This window comes from Chiloscyllium plagiosum, unplaced genomic scaffold, assembly GCF_037043375.1.
Source record: "Chiloscyllium plagiosum isolate Xiang-an unplaced genomic scaffold, Cpla_swu_hap1 HiC_scaffold_31, whole genome shotgun sequence".
NCBI lineage: Eukaryota > Metazoa > Chordata > Chondrichthyes > Orectolobiformes > Hemiscylliidae > Chiloscyllium > Chiloscyllium plagiosum.
This window is the reverse complement of record NW_028270169.1, coordinates 4,335,981-4,354,797: the sequence shown is the minus strand read 5'-3', so window position 1 is coordinate 4,354,797 and position 18,817 is coordinate 4,335,981. Positions and strand designations below refer to the sequence as shown.

General features: G+C 57.9%; 1 protein-coding gene across 2 annotated transcripts in view; it reads right to left on the bottom strand.

The window, feature by feature from the left end:
* The window catches only part of ywhae1 (tyrosine 3-monooxygenase/tryptophan 5-monooxygenase activation protein, epsilon polypeptide 1), a 47,748-nt gene extending 44,419 nt beyond the window's left edge, over window positions 1-3,329 (bottom strand). The window contains exon 1 of one of the 2 annotated variants that reach the window (XM_087977143.1): window positions 2,801-3,329. In XM_087977143.1, coding sequence (XP_087833269.1) covers window positions 2,801-2,864 — 64 coding nt within the window. In that variant the 5' untranslated portion in view covers window positions 2,865-3,329. The remainder of the gene's footprint in view (window positions 1-2,800) is intronic. The other variant, XM_087977142.1, reaches the window with a different exon arrangement.
* Window positions 3,330-18,817: the final 15,488 nt, after the last annotated feature.

The window sequence follows — 18,817 nt, the reverse complement described above, 5'->3', positions numbered from 1 at the left end:
GGAGGTGGGGGGAGGGAGGGAGGGATCGGGAGGTGGGGGGAGGGAGGGAGGGATCGGGAGGTGGGGGGAGGGAGGGAGGGATCGGGAGGTGGGGGGAGGGAGGGAGGGATCGGGAGGTGGGGGGAGGGAGGGAGGGATCGGGAGGTGGGGGGAGGGAGGGAGGGATCGGGAGGTGGGGGGAGGGAGGGAGGGATCGGGAGGTGGGGGGAGGGAGGGAGGGATCGGGAGGTGGGGGGAGGGAGGGAGGGATCGGGAGGTGGGGGGAGGGATCGGGAGGTGGGGGGAGGGATCGGGAGGTGGGGGGAGGGTGGGAGGGATCGGGAGGTGGGGGGAGGGAGGGAGGGATCGGGAGGTGGGGGGAGGGAGGGAGGGATCGGGAGGTGGGGGGAGGGAGGGAGGGATCGGGAGGTGGGGGGAGGGAGTGATCGGGGGGGAGGGAGGGTAGGATCGGGGGGTGGGGGGAGGGAGGGAGGGAAGGATCGGGGGGTGGGGGTGGGAGGGATCGGGGGGTGGGGGTGGGGGGGGAGGGAGGGAAGGATCGGGGGTGGGGGGGAGGGAGGGAAGGATCGGGGGGTGGGGGGGGAGGGAGGGATCGGGGGTGGGGTGGGGGGGGAGGGAGGGATCGGGGGGTGGGGTGGGGGGGAGGGAGGGATCGGGGGGTGGGGTGGGGGGGAGGGAGGGATCGGGGGGTGGGGTGGGCGGGGCGAGGGAGGGATCGGGGGGTGGGGTGGGGGGGGAGGGAGGGATCGGGGGGTGGGGTGGGGGGGAGGGAGGGATCGGGGGGTGGGGTGGGGGGGAGGGAGGGATCGGGGGGAGGGAGTGATCGGGGGGTGGGGTGGGGGGGAGGGAGCGGGGGGGTGTGGGGAGCGGGGGTTGGGGGGAGGGAGGGAAGGATCGGGGGGTGGGGGGGGGGAAGGGAGGGAAGGATCGAGGGGTGGGCTGGGGGGGTGGGAGGGAAGGATCGGGGGGTGGGGGGGGGAGGGAGGGAAGGATCGGGGGGTGGGGGTTGGGGGGGAGGGAGGGATCGGGGGTGGGGTGGGGTGGAGGGAGGGATCGGGGGTGGGGTGGGGCGGAGGGAGGGATCGGGGGGTGGGGTGGGGGGGGAGGGAGGGATCGGGGGTGGGGTGGGGGGGAGGGAGGGATCGGGGGTGGGGTGGGGGGGGAGGGAGGGATCGGGGGTGGGGTGGGGGGGGAGGGAGGGATCGGGGGTGGGGTGGGGGGGGGAGGGAGGGATCGGGGGTGGGGTGGGGGGGGAGGGAGGGATCGGGGGGTGGGGGGGAGGGATCGGGGGGTGGGGTGGGAGGGAGGGAGGGATCGGGGGGTGGGGTGGGGGGAGGGAGGGATCGGGGGGTGGGGTGGGATCGGGGGGTGGGGTGGGGGGAGGGAGGGATCGGGGGGTGGGGTGGGAGGGAGGGAGGGATCGGGGGGTGGGGTGGGGGGAGGGAGGGATCGGGGGGTGGGGTGGGGGGAGGGAGGGATCGGGGGGTGGGGTGGGGGGAGGGAGGGATCGGGGGGTGGGGTGGGGGGGGAGGGGGGAGCGGGGGTTGGGGGGGGTGGGAGGGAGCGGGGGTTGGGGGGGGTGGGAGGGAGCGGGGGTTGGGGGGGGTGGGAGGGAGCGGGGGTTGGGGGGGGTGGGAGGGAGCGGGGGTTGGGGGGGGTGGGAGGGAGCGGGGGTTGGGGGGGGTGGGGGGGAGCGGGGGTTGGGGGGGAGCTGGGGGTGAGGGGGGAGCGGGGGTTGGGGGGGGGAGGGAGAGAGGGAGCGGGGGTTGGGGGGGGGAGGGAGGGAGGGAGCGGGGGTTGGGGGGGGGAGGGAGGGAGGGAGCGGGGGTTGGGGGGGGAGGGAGGGAGGGAGCGGGGGTTGGGGGGGGGAGGGAGGGAGCGGGGGTTGGGGGGGGAGCGGGGGTTGGGGGGGGGAGCGGGGGTTGGGGGGGGGAGAGAGGGTGGGGGGGAGAGAGAGGGTGGGGGGGGGAGAGAGGGTGGGGGGGGGAGAGAGGGTGGGGGGGGGAGAGAGGGTGGGGGGGGGAGAGAGGGTGGGGGGGGGAGAGAGGGTGGGGGGGGGAGAGAGGGTGGGGGGGGGAGAGAGGGTGGGGGGGGGAGAGAGGGTGGGGGGGGGAGAGAGGGTGGGGGGGGGAGAGAGGGTGGGGGGGGGAGAGAGGGTGGGGGGGGGAGAGAGGGTGGGGGGGGGAGAGAGGGTGGGGGGGGGAGAGAGGGTGGGGGGGGAGAGAGGGTGGGGGGGGAGAGAGGGTGGGGGGGGGAGAGAGGGTGGGGGGGGGGAGAGAGGGTGGGGGGGGAGAGAGGGTGGGGGGGGGAGAGAGGGTGGGGGTGGGGGGGGAGAGAGGGTGGGGGTGGGGGGGGAGAGAGGGTGGGGGTGGGGGGGGGGGGGGAGACTTCTGTACAGCAGACGCACCTCTCTCCCTGATGGGAAAGGGAGGGGTCGGTGAGAATTGAAAAGACGGCTGGGATCTTTCCGTGCCCGCTCTGGAGCAGCGTCACCACCCCCGCCCTCCCAGGATTGGGGGTTAATGTTTGTTAATCTTGAGCCGGTGTTGGGTGTGTGAGGGTGTGTGTGAGGGTGTGTGTGAGGGGAGGGGAGCGCGCGGGCACCGAGCGGCCGCTGGGCGCCATTTTGTGAAGCCGGCGGCCGCGGAGAGGGAGAGGGTGAGGAGGGGGCGGGAGGGAGAAACCCCCCGCCCCGGGCCCCAATCATTCAAACGGGGGAGAAGAGACATGCCTAGAACATACCCCCCCCCCTTCAAGAAAACCCCCCTCAAGTCCCCTCACAACAAGGAACACCTCTCACCGTCGTAGCGCTCAGCCTGCTCGGCCAGCTTGGCTTGGTAGACGAGGTCCTCACGGTCCTCCATGTTCTCCGGCGGGGGAGCTGAACCGCTCGATGGACGGCGAGGAGGAGGATTACCTTTTTTAAAAAAAATAAATATCGCCGGCGGCTTCTAATCGGAGGGGGCTTCTTTCTTTCCGTCTAGGTGGGATGGGGAGGAGGAGGAGGAGGAATGGGGGGGGGCGGGGAGGGCGGTGATAGGCGATCGAAGGGCGCAGAGGTTCCGGGAAGAGAGAAAAATAATAACGAGCTTTTCGTTTTGTTTTTCCTTCCCAGGCTTAAAAAGGAAAGCCCGAAGACGGAGGAGAGTGGTTCGAGGAGTGGAGTGGAGTGGGGTGGGGGGTGTGGGGAAAGAGAGAGGGCGAGGCGAAGTCGAGTAGCAGACGCGGAGGGAGCGACCGCCGTCTTCAGGAAGCAGCCAAGCCGCTGACACACGAAGCTCGTTCGCCCACTCGCACCCGCCGCCGAGCAGCTGCCAAAATGGCGGACGGACAGGGTATAGTTCCGGGCTCCGCTGTCCCAGCGCCTCCTCCCTCACTCACTCCCTCCCTCACTCACACACACACACACTCTCACATTGCGCGCCGCCATGTGGTGAAGCGACTACCGAACTACTTCCCCTCCCTCACGCCCACCCCCAAGGCCTCCACTCTGCCGTGGCATGGCGTTCCGCGCATGTGCGTGCGGAAGGATACGCGCCCCTCCCCGGGTGGAACCGCACGGCGGTGTGTGTTTTAAAAAAAAAGGCAACAAAGCCCGTAGTGCCGGGCACCGCGCCTTCGGGCGAGCGCTCCGCATCGGTGAGGCGGCACAAGCGGAGCGCAGGCACAAAGAGTGGGGAGTGGGTAAAGGAGGCCAAGCACTACCAGAGAAAGAATATCGTGGGCGTAAGGAAAGCAGCATGCATATGTAGATGTAAAACATTGCAAGGTGTTAGGAATGCACCATTTTTAGACACATGCAAAAAATACTTCTTAATATTTTCAAAAAAAGCATATTGCTCCATGGATTCCACTCAAAGGAAAAATATGTTCAATTAATCTATGATGATCCATGACTTCCGCTTTAAGGGAAAATTAAAAAGAACCATTCCACAAAGGGCATCCGAAAACAAAGTGTGTCAGTCACTTCCAAGTGTCAGGACATCTCTGCTGGAATTCCTAGGTCCTATAAATGTTCAGCAGCTTGTTGCCTGACCTTGCTTCCATCAGATGGTCAGAAGTGGGCATGATTGTGCAAATATTGGCAATGTTCAGCACCATTTGCAACTCCACAGATACTGAAGCAGGCCACATCCACAAACGTCGATTTCGCTGCTCCTTGGATGCTGCCTGAACTGCTGTGCTCTTCCAGCACCACTAATCCAATATCCAGATTCGGTCTGATAGGTGGCAAGTAACATTCAGGCCATCCAAATGCCAGGCAAATTCCATTTCCAAGGAAAGAATCTCATCATGGCCCCTTGGCGTTCAATGTAATTAACATTGCTGAATCTCCTATCTGGAATTCTGATGATAGGGAGATGCAGAGAAATTCCCTCTATCAAATGATCCCAAGACACGGAGATGTGACGTTAAACTTAGAGGTAGGCTGCTTAGGTGTGAAATCAGAAAATATTTCACAAAGGGTTCAAAACATTTACGAGGATGTTGCCAGGGTTAGAGGTCTGCATTATAGGGAGAGGCTGAACAGGCTGGGGCTGTTTACCCTGGAGCATCAGAGGCTGAGGTGATCTTTTGGAGGTTTAGAAAATCTCCAAAGGGGTACAGATAGGATAAATTGACAAGATTTTTTCCCTTGGGTGGGAGAATCCAGAACTAGAGAGCATAGATTTAAGGTGAGAGGAGAAAGATTTAAAAGGAACCTAAGGGCAACTTTTTCACGCAGAGGGTAGTGCGTGTTTGGAATGAGCTGCCAGAGAAAGTGGTGGAGGCTGGTACAATTACAACGTTTAAAAGATATCCGGATATGTATATGAATAGGAAGGGTAGAGAGATTTAGGGTTTAGGGCCAAGTGCTAGCAAATAAGACTACATTAGTTTGTGGGCGGCATGGTGGCACAGTGGTTAGCACTGCTGCCTCACAGCGCCAGAGACCCGGGTTCAATTCCCGCCTCAGGCGACTGACTGTGTGGAGTTTGCACGTTCTCCCCGTGTCTGCGTGGGTTTCCTCCGGGTGCTCCGGTTTCCTCCCACATCACAAAGATGTGCAGGGTCAGGTGAATTGGCCATACTAAATTGCCCGTAGTGTTAGGTAAGGGGTAAATGTAGGGGTATGGGTGGGTTTCGCTTCGGCGGGTCAGTGTGGACTTGTTGGGCCGAAGGGCCTGTTTCCACACTCTAATCTAATCTAATCTAATCTAGTTTAGGATATCTGGTCAACATGGACAAGTTGGACTGGAGGGTCTGTTTCCGTGCTATATATCCCTATGACTCTATGAGTAGCAGAAATCTAGAACTATCCATGAAAAGGTTATGCACACAAAGCCAATTTGAAATGCTAAAAGACTGAGGTTGATTGATATATTTTTAAGGTCATCATACGGTTTGGAATCGGAGTACAGATAATTCATTATCTAATGAATGATGAACAAGGTTTGAGGCTGATTGATCAACTCCCATGTTACAGAAACAATTAGACTTATCAGAACTCTCATCCATACAATACAAGAGTTATTTAACCAGATAAAACTCTGTATTTTTACAGCTCAAAGTATTTACCTGTTTGTACTTTATAATTACCTGTTAAAATTATTTGTAAAGTTTATTTCTGCAATGCATGAACTGGACGTTGTCAAACTTTAAAAAAGATCATCTCTTCAAATTGGCCTGAAATCTCCTTTCTAAAACATCTGAGATTATGGCCTGAAAGAAGATGTACTCTCCCAAGTTCCATTCAGCCAGGTTCTAATATCTCTAAATTTACACAGGGTGGTTCGTTACATGCAGGTACAGTTACAACATTGAAAAGACATTTGGATAGTTACATTAATAGGAAAGTTTTGGAGAGATATGGCAAGTGGGCAGTGTGGGGCAAGTGGGACTAGTTTCAGGGAAACTTTGTCAGCATGTGTGAGTTGGACTGAAGGGTCTGTTTCCATGCTGTATGACTCTATGACTAACATTGTAAAAGGAGGCTGTTTGGCTCTTCCAATTGCATCAGCTCTCCAAATCAGCATTGCACTTAGTGTTCTTACCCAACATACTCTCTGTATCCCTGCACATTCTTCCTTTTCCAAATGACAGCCTGCTTCAATTTAAACATCCTGGACACACTCTTAGGCAGTGCATTCCAGACCATAACACTCATTGCATGAACAAGTTTATTTTCTCCTTACCACAATTACTTATTTTATCAATGCAAAATCAACATCCTGGGGGTTAACATTGGCCAGAAACTGAACTGGCCCAATTATAAAAATACTGTGCAGCTACAGAACAAAAAAGAAGTGATAATTCTGGGTGAGTAACCCACCTGACTCCCCAAGTCAAGAGTGTGAAGGAATACTCCTCCATTTGTCCGGATGGGATGCAGTTCCAACAAAACTGAAGAAGCTTGACACCATCCAAGATAAAGCAGCCTACTTGATTAGCACCATATCCACCAACTTTACCATTCACCCCCTCCGCTACCAACGCACAGTGACGGTGGGATGTACTATCTATAACATGTGCTGGAGTAAGTAGCAAAGCTCCTTCAGCAGCACCTTCCAAACCCTCAACCTCTACCACCTAGAGGGACAAGGGTAATAGTGCATAAGAACATGACGACCTATCAGTTTGCCTTCAAGAGGGAAAAGCATACTTGACCTCGTCATACCAATCTGCTGGCTGCAGAGACATCTAAAAGTGACAGTATTGGTAAAAATGGCCATCACACAGTCCTTGTGGAGATAAAGTCCCATCTTCACATTCTGAATGCCCTCCATTGTGCTGTGTGGCACTATCACCACGCTAAATGGGACAGACTTTGAACAAATCTAGCGATTGAACACTGGGCACACAGGAGGCCCTGAGGGCCATCAATAGCAGCAGAATTGTACTCCAACCAAATATGTGACCTCATGGCTTGGCATGTCCCCCACTCAACCATTACTATCAAGCCAGGAGATCAATCTTGGTTCAATGGAGAGTGCAGGAGGGCATGCCAGGAGCAGCAGCAGGCATGAAAATGAGCTATCAAAACTGGTGAAGCTACCAAACACAGCAGGTCAGGCAGCATCCAAGGAGCAGGAAAATTGATGTTTCAGACATAAGCCTTTCATCAGGGAATTCCTGATGAAGGGCTTATGCTCAGATGCTGCCTGACTTACTGTGCTTTTCCAGCACCCTAGGTTTTGACTCTGACCTCCAGCATCTGCAGTCCTCACTTTCTCCCAGGACAGACACAATACTAGCATCTACTCAACAATCTGGAAAATTGCCCAACTTTGTCCTATACATAAAAAGCAGATCTAATCCAACCTGGCTAATTACCATCCCATCGGTCTATTGTCGATCATCAGTAAAGTGAAGGACAGTGTCAGTAACAGTGTTATCAAGCAGCACCTGCTCAGTAATAACCTGCTCAGTGACGTTCAGTTTGGGTTACACCAGGGTCACTCAGCTCCTGAACTCATTACAGCCTTGGTTCAAACATGGACAAAAGAGCTAAATTCCAGAGGGGAGGGGAGTGACAGCCCTTGATATCAAGGCTGCATTTGACTGATCATGTGGCATCATGGAGCCCTGGCAAAACTGGAAACAATGGGTATTAGGGGGCAAATTCTCCCTGGCACAAAGGAAGATGGTTGTGGTTGTTGGAGTAAATCATCTCACCTCCGGGATAACTTTATAGGAGTTCCTCAGGGTAGTGCCCAACCATCTTCACTTGCTTCATCAATGACCTTCCCTCCATCATAAGGTCAGAAGTGGGACTGTTCACCAATTATTGCACAATGTTCAACACCATTTGCAACTCCTCAGATACTGAAGCAGCCCATGTTCAAATGCAACAAGATCTGGACACTATCCAGGGTTGGACTGACAACTGGCAAGTAATATTCATGCCACACAAATGCCAGGCAATGACCATCACCAATAAGAAGCAATCTAATGTTAACTATTTTGTAAACTGTGTCTTGTTTAATAAAATAAAAAAAGAAACAATCTGACCACCACCCTTTGCCATTCAATGGTGTTACCATCACTGAATCTCCCACTATCAACATCCTTGGGTTTATCATTGACCACAAGCTCAACTGGACTTGCCTCATAATGTAGTGGCTGAAAGAGCAGTTCAAAGACAAGGAATACTGCAGCGATTCCCCAAAGCCTGTCCCCATCAACAAGGGACAAGTCAGTACTTGCTTAGATGGATACAGCTCCAACAACACTCAAGAAGATTGACACCAGAGCAGCCCATTTGATTGGCACCATATCCCCAAGCATCCCCTCCCTCCACCATGAACACTCTGTCCTATCTACCAGATGCACTGCAGAAATTCACCAAAGATCCTCAGACAGCACCTTCCAAACCCACAACTACTTCCATCTAGAAAGACAAGGCAGCAGATGAAGGGGAACACCACCCCCTGCAAGTTCCCCTCTGAGCCACTCACCATCCTGACTTGGAAATATATTGCCGTTCCTTCACTGTTGCTGGGTCAAAGTCCATGATTTCCCTCCCTAATGGCATTGTGGGTCAACACACAGCACATGGACTGCAGCGGTTCAAGAAGGCAGCTCACCCCCACTTTCCCAATGTTAACTAGGGTAGGCAATAAATACTAGCTAGACAGCGATGCCTTCATCTCACGAGTGAATTTCAAAATGTAATACACCATCCTTAAAGGGAACAGGATCATGGATCCTTCACTATTGGTGAGTCAGAGCTGAGGGAGTGCCACACTGTTAGAGGGTCAGTACTGAGGGAATGCCACACTGTTGGAGAGTCAGTGCTGACAGAGTGCCACACTGTTGAAGGGTCAGTACTGAGGGAATGCCACACTGTTGGAGAGTCAGTGCTGAGGGAGTGCCACACAGTTGGAGAGTCGTGCTGAGGGAGTGCCACACTGTCGGAGGGTCACTGCTGAGGGACCGCCGCACTGTCGGAGGGTCTGTGCTGAGGGAGCGCCGCACTGTCAGAAGGCCAGTGCTGAGGGAGTGCTGCACTGTCAGAGGGTCAGTGCTGAGGATGCACGGCACTGTCGGAGGGTCAGTGCTGAGGGAGCGCTGCACTGTCAGAGGGTCAGTGCTGAGGGAGCGCCACACTGTCGGAAGGTCAGTACTGAGGGTGTGCTGCACTGTCGGAAGGTCAGTACTGAGGGAGTGCTGCACTGTCGGAAGGTCAGTACTGAGGGAGTGCTGCACTGTCGGAAGGTCAGTACTGAGGGTGTGCTGCACTGTCGAAAGGTCAGGACTGAGGGAGGGCTGCACTGTCGGAAGGTCAGTACTGTGGGTGTGCTGCACTGTCGAAAGGTCAGTACTGAGGGAGGGCTGCACTGTCGGAAGGTCAGTACTGAGGGAGCGCCGCACTGTCAGAGGGTCAGTACTGAGGGAGTGCTGCACTGTCGGAGGGTCAGTACTGATGGAGCGCCGCATTGTCGGAGGGTCAGTACTGAGGGAGTGCTGCACAGTCAGAAGGTCAGTACTGAGGGAGTGCTGCACTGTCGGAGGGTCAGTGCTGAGGGAGTGCTGCATTGTCGGAAGGTCTGTACTGAGGGAGTGCTGCACTGTCGGAGGACCAGTGCTGAGGGACTGCTGCACTGTGGGAAGGTCAGCAATGAGGGAGTGCCGCACTGTCGGAGGATCAGTACTGAGGGAGTGCTGCACTGTCGGAAGGTCAGGACTGAGGAGTGCGCACTGTCAGACGGTCTGTACTGAGGGAGTGCCGCACTGTCAGAGGATCAGTGCTGAGGGAGTGCTGCACTGTCAGAAGGTCAGTACTGAGGGAGTGCCCCACTGTCAGACGGTCTGTACTGAGGGAGTGCCGCACTGTCAGAGGATAAGTGCTGAGGGAGTGCTTCACTGTCGGAAGATCAGTACTGAGGGAGTGCTGCACTGTCGGAAGGTCAGTACTGAGGGAGTGTTGCACTGTCGGAGGGTCAGTGCTGACGGAGTGGGCACTGTCAGAGGGTCAGTGCTGAGGGAGTGCTGCACTGTCGGAAGGTCAGTACTGAAGGAGTGCCGCAATGTCGGAGGGTCAGTGCTGAGGGAGTGCTGCACTGTCGGAGGGTCAGTGCTGAGGGAGTGCCGCACTGTCAGAAGGTCAGTACTGAGGGAATGGCGCACTGTTGGAGGGTCAGTGCTGAGGGAGTGCCACACTGTCAGAAGGTCAGTACTGAGGGAGTGCCGTACTGTCGGAAGGTCAGTACTGAGGGAGCCCCGCCCTGTCGGAAGGTCAGTACTGAGAGAGTGCTGCACTGTCGGAAGGTCAGTACTGAGGGAGTGCTGCACTGTCGGATGATCAGTACTGAGGGAGTGCTGCACTGTCGGAGTGGGCACTGTCAGAGGGTCAGTGCTGAGGGAGTGCTGCACTGTCGGAAGGTCAGTACTGAAGGAGTGCCGCACTGTCGAAAGGTCAGTGCTGAGGGAGTGCTGCACTGTCGGAAGGTCAGTACTGAAGGAGTGCCGCACTGTCGGAGGGTCAGTGCTGATGGAGTGCTGCACTGTCGGAGGGTCAGTGCTGATGGAGTGCTGCACTGTCAGCAGGTCAGTACTGAGGGAGTGCCACACTGTCAGAAGGTCAGTACTGAGGGAGTGCCGCACTGTCGGAAGGTCAGTACTGAGGGAGCCCCGCCCTGTCGGAAGGTCAGTACTGAGAGAGTGCTGCACTGTCGGAAGGTCAGTACTGAGGGAGTGCTGCACTGTCAGAGGGTCAGTGCTGAGGGAGCCCCGCACTGTCGGAAGGTCAGTGCTGAGGGAGTGCTGCACTGTCGGAGGGTCAGTGCTGAGGGAGTGCTGCACTGTCGTAAGGTCAGTATTGAGGGAGTGCTGCACTATCAGAGGGTCAGTGCTGAGGGACTGCTGCACTGTCGGAAGGTCTGTACTGAGGGAGTGCTGCACTGTCGGAGGACCAGTGCTGAGGGAGTGCTGCACTGTGGGAAGGTTAGTAATGAGGGAGTGCCGCACTGTCGGAGGATCAGTACTGAGGGAGTGCTGCACTGTCGGAAGGTCAGTACTGAAGGAGTGCCGCACTGTCGGAGGGTCAGTGCTGAGGGAGTGCTGCACTGTTGGAGGGTCAGTGCTGAGGGAGTGCCGCACTGTCAGAAGGTCAGTACTGAGGGAGTGGCGCACTGTCGGAGGGTCAGTGCTGAGGGAGTGCCACACTGTCAGAAGGTCAGTACTGAGGGAGTGCCGCACTGTCGGAAGGTCAGTACTGAGGGAGCCCCGCCCAGTCGGAAGGTCAGTACTGAGAGAGTGCTGCACTGTCAGAAGGTCAGTACTGAGGGAGTGCTGCACTGTCGGAAGATCAGTACTGAGGGAGTGCTGCACTGTCGGAGTGGGCACTGTCAGAGGGTCAGTGCTGAGGGAGTGCTGCACTGTCAGAAGGTCAGTACTGAAGGGGTGCCGCACTGTCGAAGGGTCAGTGCTGAGGGAGTGCTGCACTGTCGGAGGGTCAGTGCTGAGGGAGTGCCGCACTGTCATAGGGTCAGTGCCAAGGGAGCGCCGCACTGTCGGAAGGTCAGTACTGAGGGAGCACCGCACTGTCGGAAGGTCAGTACTCAGGGTGTGCTGCACTGTCGGAAGGTCAGTACTGAGGGACTGCTGCACTGTCAGATGGTCAGTACTGAGGGAGCGCCGCACTGTCGGAAGGTCAGTACTGAGGGAGTGCTGGACTGTCGGAGGGTCAGTGCTGAGGGAGTGCTGCACTGTCGGAAGGTCTGTACTGAGGGAGTGCCGCACTGTCGGAGGATCAGTGCTGAGGGAGTGCTGCACTGTGGGAAGGTCAGTAATGAGGGAGTGCTGCACTGTCGGAAGGTCAGTACTGAGGGAGTGCAAAGCTGTCGGTCGGTGAGTGCTGAGGGAGTGCCGCACTGTCGGAAGGTCAGTACTGAGGGAGTGCTGCACTGTCAGAGGGTCAGTGCTGAGGGAGTTCTGCACTGTCAGAGGGTCAGTACTGAGGGAGTGCCGCACTGTCGGAGGGTCAGTGCTGAGAGAGCGCTGCACTGTCGGAGGGTCAGTGCTGAGGGAGCGCCGCACTGTCGGAAGGTCAGTACTGAGGGAGTGCTGCACTGTCGGAAGGTCAGTGCTGAGGGAGTGCCGCACTGTCAGAGGGTCAGTGCTGAGGGAGCGCCGCACTGTCGGAAGATCAGGACTGAGGGAGTGCTGCACTGTCGGACGGTCAGTACTGAGAGAGTGCTGCACTGTCGGAAGGTCAGTACTGAGGGAGCGCTGCACTGTCGGTAGGTCAGTACTGAGGGAGTGCTGCACTGTCGGAGGGTCAGTGCTGAGGGAGTGCTGCACTGTCGGAGTGTCAGTACTGAGGGAGCGCCGAACTGTCGGATGGTCAGTGCTGAGGGAGTGCTGCACTGTCGGAAGATCAGTACTGAGGGAGTGCCGCACTGTCGGAAGGTCAGTACTGAGGGAGTGCTGCACTGTCGGAGGGTCAGTGCTGAGGGAGAGCCGCACTGCCGGAGGATCCGTGCTGAAGGAGCGCCACACTGTCGGAGGATCAGTGCTGAGGGAGTGCTGCACTGTCGGAGGGTCAGTACTGAGGAGTGCTGCACTGTCGGTGGGTCAGTGCTGAGTAAGTGCTGCACTGTCGTAAGGTCAGTACTGAGGGAGTGCTGCACTGTCAGAGGGTCAGTGCTGAGGGAGTGCTGCACTGTCGGAAGATCAGTAATGAGGGAGTTCCACACTGTCGGAGGATCAGTGCTGAGGGAGTGCTGCACTGTCGGAGGATCAGTGCTGAGGGAGTGCTGCACTGTCGGATGGTCAGTACTGAGGGTGTTCCGCACTGTCGGAGGATCAGTGTTGAGGGAGTGCTGCACTGTCGGAGGGTCAGTGCTGAGAGAGTGCTGCACTGTCGGAAGGTCAGTACTGAGGGAGTGCCCCACTGTCAGAGCGTCAGTACTGAGGGAGTGCCGCACTGTCAGAGGATCAGTGCTGAGGGAGTGCTGCACTGTTGGAAGGTCAGTACTGAGGGAGTGCTGCACTGTCGGAAGATCAGTAATGAGCGAGTGCCGCACTGTCGGAGGGTCAGTGCTGAGGGAGTGCTGCACTGTCGGAGGGTCAGTACTGAGGGAGTGCTGCACTGTCGGTGGGTCAGTGCTGAGTAAGTGCTGCACTGTCGTAAGGTCAGTACTGAGGGAGTGCCACACTGTCAGAGGGTCAGTGCTGAGGGAGTGCTGCACTGTCGGAAGATCAGTAATGAGGGAGTTCCGCACTGTCGGAGGATCAGTGCTGAGGGAGTGCTGCACTGTCGGAGGATCAGTGCTGAGGGAGTGCTGCACTGTCGGAGGGTCAGTGCTGAGGGAGCGCCGCACTGTCAGAGGGTCAGTGTTGAGGGAGTGCTGCACAGTCGGAAGGTCAGTACTGAGGGAGTGCTGCACTGTCAGAAGATCAGGACTGAGGGAGTGCTGCACTGTCGGAGTGGGCACTGTCAGAGGGTCAGTGCTGAGGGAGTGCTGCACTGTCAGAAGGTCAGTACTGAAGGAGTGCCGCACTGTCGAAGGGTCAGTGCTGAGGGAGTGCTGCACTGTCGGAGGGTCAGTGCTGAGGGAGTGCTGCACTGTCGGAGGGTCAGTGCTGACGGAGTGGGCACTGTCAGTGGGTCAGTGCTGAGGGAGCGCAGCACTGTCGGAGGATCAGTGCTGAGGGTGCCCCGCACTGTCGGAAGGTCAGTACTGAGGGAGTGATGCACTGTCGGAAGGTCAGTACTGAGAGACTGCTGCACTGTCAGAGGGTCAGTGCTGAGGGAGCCCCGCACTGTCGGAAGGTCAGTGCTGAGGGAGTGCTGCACTGTCGGAGGGTCAGTGCTGAGGGAGTGCTGCACTGTCGTAAGGTCAGTATTGAGGGAGTGCTGCACTATCAGAGGGTCAGTGCTGAGGGACTGCTGCACTGTCGGAAGGTCTGTACTGAGGGAGTGCTGCACTGTCGGAGGACCAGTGCTGAGGGAGTGCTGCACTGTGGGAAGGTTAGTAATGAGGGAGTGCCGCACTGTCGGAGGATCAGTACTGAGGGAGTGCTGCACTGTCGGAAGGTCAGTACTGAAGGAGTGCCGCACTGTCGGAGGGTCAGTGCTGAGGGAGTGCTGCACTGTTGGAGGGTCAGTGCTGAGGGAGTGCCGCACTGTCAGAAGGTCAGTACTGAGGGAGTGGCGCACTGTCGGAGGGTCAGTGCTGAGGGAGTGCCACACTGTCAGAAGGTCAGTACTGAGGGAGTGCCGCACTGTCGGAAGGTCAGTACTGAGGGAGCCCCGCCCAGTCGGAAGGTCAGTACTGAGAGAGTGCTGCACTGTCGGAAGGTCAGTACTGAGGGAGTGCTGCACTGTCGGAAGATCAGTACTGAGGGAGTGCTGCACTGTCGGAGTGGGCACTGTCAGAGGGTCAGTGCTGAGGGAGTGCTGCACTGTCAGAAGGTCAGTACTGAAGGGGTGCCGCACTGTCGAAGGGTCAGTGCTGAGGGAGTGCTGCACTGTCGGAGGGTCAGTGCTGAGGGAGTGCCGCACTGTCATAGGGTCAGTGCCAAGGGAGCGCCGCACTGTCAGAAGGTCAGTACTGAGGGAGCACCGCACTGTCGGAAGGTCAGTACTCAGGGTGTGCTGCACTGTCGGAAGGTCAGTACTGAGGGAGTGCTGCACTGTCGTAAGGTCAGTATTGAGGGAGTGCTGCACTATCAGAGGGTCAGTGCTGAGGGACTGCTGCACTGTCGGAAGGTCTGTACTGAGGGAGTGCTGCACTGTCGGAGGACCAGTGCTGAGGGAGTGCTGCACTGTGGGAAGGTTAGTAATGAGGGAGTGCCGCACTGTCGGAGGATCAGTACTGAGGGAGTGCTGCACTGTCGGAAGGTCAGTACTGAAGGAGTGCCGCACTGTCGGAGGGTCAGTGCTGAGGGAGTGCTGCACTGTTGGAGGGTCAGTGCTGAGGGAGTGCCGCACTGTCAGAAGGTCAGTACTGAGGGAGTGGCGCACTGTCGGAGGGTCAGTGCTGAGGGAGTGCCACACTGTCAGAAGGTCAGTACTGAGGGAGTGCCGCACTGTCGGAAGGTCAGTACTGAGGGAGCCCCGCCCAGTCGGAAGGTCAGTACTGAGAGAGTGCTGCACTGTCGGAAGGTCAGTACTGAGGGAGTGCTGCACTGTCGGAAGATCAGTACTGAGGGAGTGCTGCACTGTCGGAGTGGGCACTGTCAGAGGGTCAGTGCTGAGGGAGTGCTGCACTGTCAGAAGGTCAGTACTGAAGGGGTGCCGCACTGTCGAAGGGTCAGTGCTGAGGGAGTGCTGCACTGTCGGAGGGTCAGTGCTGAGGGAGTGCCGCACTGTCATAGGGTCAGTGCCAAGGGAGCGCCGCACTGTCGGAAGGTCAGTACTGAGGGAGCACCGCACTGTCGGAAGGTCAGTACTGAGGGAGTGCTGGACTGTCGGAAGGTCAGTGCTGAGGGAGTGCCGCACTGTCAGAGGGTCAGTGCTGAGGGAGCGCCGCACTATCGGAAGATCAGGACTGAGGGAGTGCTGCACTGTCGGAAGGTCAGTACTCAGGGTGTGCTGCACTGTCGGAAGGTCAGTACTGAGGGACTGCTGCACTGTCAGATGGTCAGTACTGAGGGAGCGCCGCACTGTCGGAAGGTCAGTACTGAGGGAGTGCTGGACTGTCGGAGGGTCAGTGCTGAGGGAGTGCTGCACTGTCGGAAGGTCTGTACTGAGGGAGTGCCGCACTGTCGGAGGATCAGTGCTGAGGGAGTGCTGCACTGTGGGAAGGTCAGTAATGAGGGAGTGCTGCACTGTCGGAAGGTCAGTACTGAGGGAGTGCAAAGCTGTCGGTCGGTGAGTGCTGAGGGAGTGCCGCACTGTCGGAAGGTCAGTACTGAGGGAGTGCTGCACTGTCAGAGGGTCAGTGCTGAGTGAGTTCTGCACTGTCAGAGGGTCAGTACTGAGGGAGTGCCGCACTGTCGGAGGATCAGTGCTGAGAGAGCGCTGCACTGTCGGAGGGTCAGTGCTGAGGGAGCGCCGCACTGTCGGAAGGTCAGTACTGAGGGAGTGCTGCACTGTCGGAAGGTCAGTGCTGAGGGAGTGCCGCACTGTCAGAGGGTCAGTGCTGAGGGAGCGCCGCACTGTCGGAAGATCAGGACTGAGGGAGTGCTGCACTGTCGGAGGGTCAGTACTGAGAGAGTGCTGCACTGTCGGAAGGTCAGTACTGAGGGAGCGCTGCACTGTCGGTAGGTCAGTACTGAGGGAGTGCTGCACTGTCGGAGGGTCAGTGCTGAGGGAGCGCCGCACTGTCGGAAGGTCAGTACTGAGGGAGTGCTGGACTGTCGGAAGGTCAGTGCTGAGGGAGTGCCGCACTGTCAGAGGGTCAGTGCTGAGGGAGCGCCGCACTATCGGAAGATCAGGACTGAGGGAGTGCTGCACTGTCGGAAGGTCAGTACTCAGGGTGTGCTGCACTGTCGGAAGGTCAGTACTGAGGGACTGCTGCACTGTCAGATGGTCAGTACTGAGGGAGCGCCGCACTGTCGGAAGGTCAGTACTGAGGGAGTGCTGGACTGTCGGAGGGTCAGTGCTGAGGGAGTGCTGCACTGTCGGAAGGTCTGTACTGAGGGAGTGCCGCACTGTCGGAGGATCAGTGCTGAGGGAGTGCTGCACTGTGGGAAGGTCAGTAATGAGGGAGTGCTGCACTGTCGGAAGGTCAGTACTGAGGGAGTGCAAAGCTGTCGGTCGGTGAGTGCTGAGGGAGTGCCGCACTGTCGGAAGGTCAGTACTGAGGGAGTGCTGCACTGTCAGAGGGTCAGTGCTGAGTGAGTTCTGCACTGTCAGAGGGTCAGTACTGAGGGAGTGCCGCACTGTCGGAGGATCAGTGCTGAGAGAGCGCTGCACTGTCGGAGGGTCAGTGCTGAGGGAGCGCCGCACTGTCGGAAGGTCAGTACTGAGGGAGTGCTGCACTGTCGGAAGGTCAGTGCTGAGGGAGTGCCGCACTGTCAGAGGGTCAGTGCTGAGGGAGCGCCGCACTGTCGGAAGATCAGGACTGAGGGAGTGCTGCACTGTCGGAGGGTCAGTACTGAGAGAGTGCTGCACTGTCGGAAGGTCAGTACTGAGGGAGCGCTGCACTGTCGGTAGGTCAGTACTGAGGGAGTGCTGCACTGTCGGAGGGTCAGTGCTGAGGGAGTGCTGCACTGTCGGAGGGTCAGTACTGAGGGAGCGCCGAACTGTCGGATGGTCAGTGCTGAGGGAGTGCTGCACTGTCGGAAGGTCAGTACTGAGGGAGTGCTGCACTGTCGGAAGGTCAGTACTGAGGGAGTGCTGCACTGTCGGAGGGTCAGTGCTGAGGGAGAGCCGCACTGCCGGAGGATCCGTGCTGAAGGAGCGCCACACTGTCGGAGGATCAGTGCTGAGGGAGTGCTGCACTGTCGGAGGGTCAGTACTGAGGAGTGCTGCACTGTCGGTGGGTCAGTGCTGAGTAAGTGCTGCACTGTCGTAAGGTCAGTACTGAGGGAGTGCTGCACTGTCAGAGGGTCAGTGCTGAGGGAGTGCTGCACTGTCGGAAGATCAGTAATGAGGGAGTTCCACACTGTCGGAGGATCAGTGCTGAGGGAGTGCTGCACTGTCGGAGGATCAGTGCTGAGGGAGTGCTGCACTGTCGGATGGTCAGTACTGAGGGTGTTCCGCACTGTCGGAGGATCAGTGTTGAGGGAGTGCTGCACTGTCGGAGGGTCAGTGCTGAGAGAGTGCTGCACTGTCGGAAGGTCAGTACTGAGGGAGTGCCCCACTGTCAGAGCGTCAGTACTGAGGGAGTGCCGCACTGTCAGAGGATCAGTGCTGAGGGAGTGCTGCACTGTCGGAGGGTCAGTACTGAGGAGTGCTGCACTGTCGGTGGGTCAGTGCTGAGTAAGTGCTGCACTGTCGTAAGGTCAGTACTGAGGGAGTGCTGCACTGTCAGAGGGTCAGTGCTGAGGGAGTGCTGCACTGTCGGAAGATCAGTAATGAGGGAGTTCCACACTGTCGGAGGATCAGTGCTGAGGGAGTGCTGCACTGTCGGAGGATCAGTGCTGAGGGAGTGCTGCACTGTCGGATGGTCAGTACTGAGGGTGTTCCGCACTGTCGGAGGATCAGTGTTGAGGGAGTGCTGCACTGTCGGAGGGTCAGTGCTGAGAGAGTGCTGCACTGTCGGAGGGTCAGTACTGAGGAGTGCTGCACTGTCGGTGGGTCAGTGCTGAGTAAGTGCTGCACTGTCGTAAGGTCAGTACTGAGGGAGTGCTGCACTGTCAGAGGGTCAGTGCTGAGGGAGTGCTGCACTGTCGGAAGATCAGTAATGAGGGAGTTCCACACTGTCGGAGGATCAGTGCTGAGGGAGTGCTGCACTGTCGGAGGATCAGTGCTGAGGGAGTGCTGCACTGTCGGATGGTCAGTACTGAGGGTGTTCCGCACTGTCGGAGGATCAGTGTTGAGGGAGTGCTGCACTGTCGGAGGGTCAGTGCTGAGAGAGTGCTGCACTGTCGGAAGGTCAGTACTGAGGGAGTGCCCCACTGTCAGAGCGTCAGTACTGAGGGAGTGCCGCACTGTCAGAGGATCAGTGCTGAGGGAGTGCTGCACTGTCGGAAGGTCAGTACTGAGGGAGTGCTGCACTGTCGTAAGGTCAGTACTGAGGGAGTGCTGCACTGTCAGAGGGTCAGTGCTGAGGGAGTGCTGCACTGTCGGAAGATCAGTAATGAGGGAGTTCCACACTGTCAGAGGGTCAGTGCTGAGGGAGTGCTGCACTGTCGGAAGATCAGTAATGAGGGAGTTCCACACTGTCGGAGGATCAGTGCTGAGGGAGTGCTGCACTGTCGGAGGATCAGTGCTGAGGGA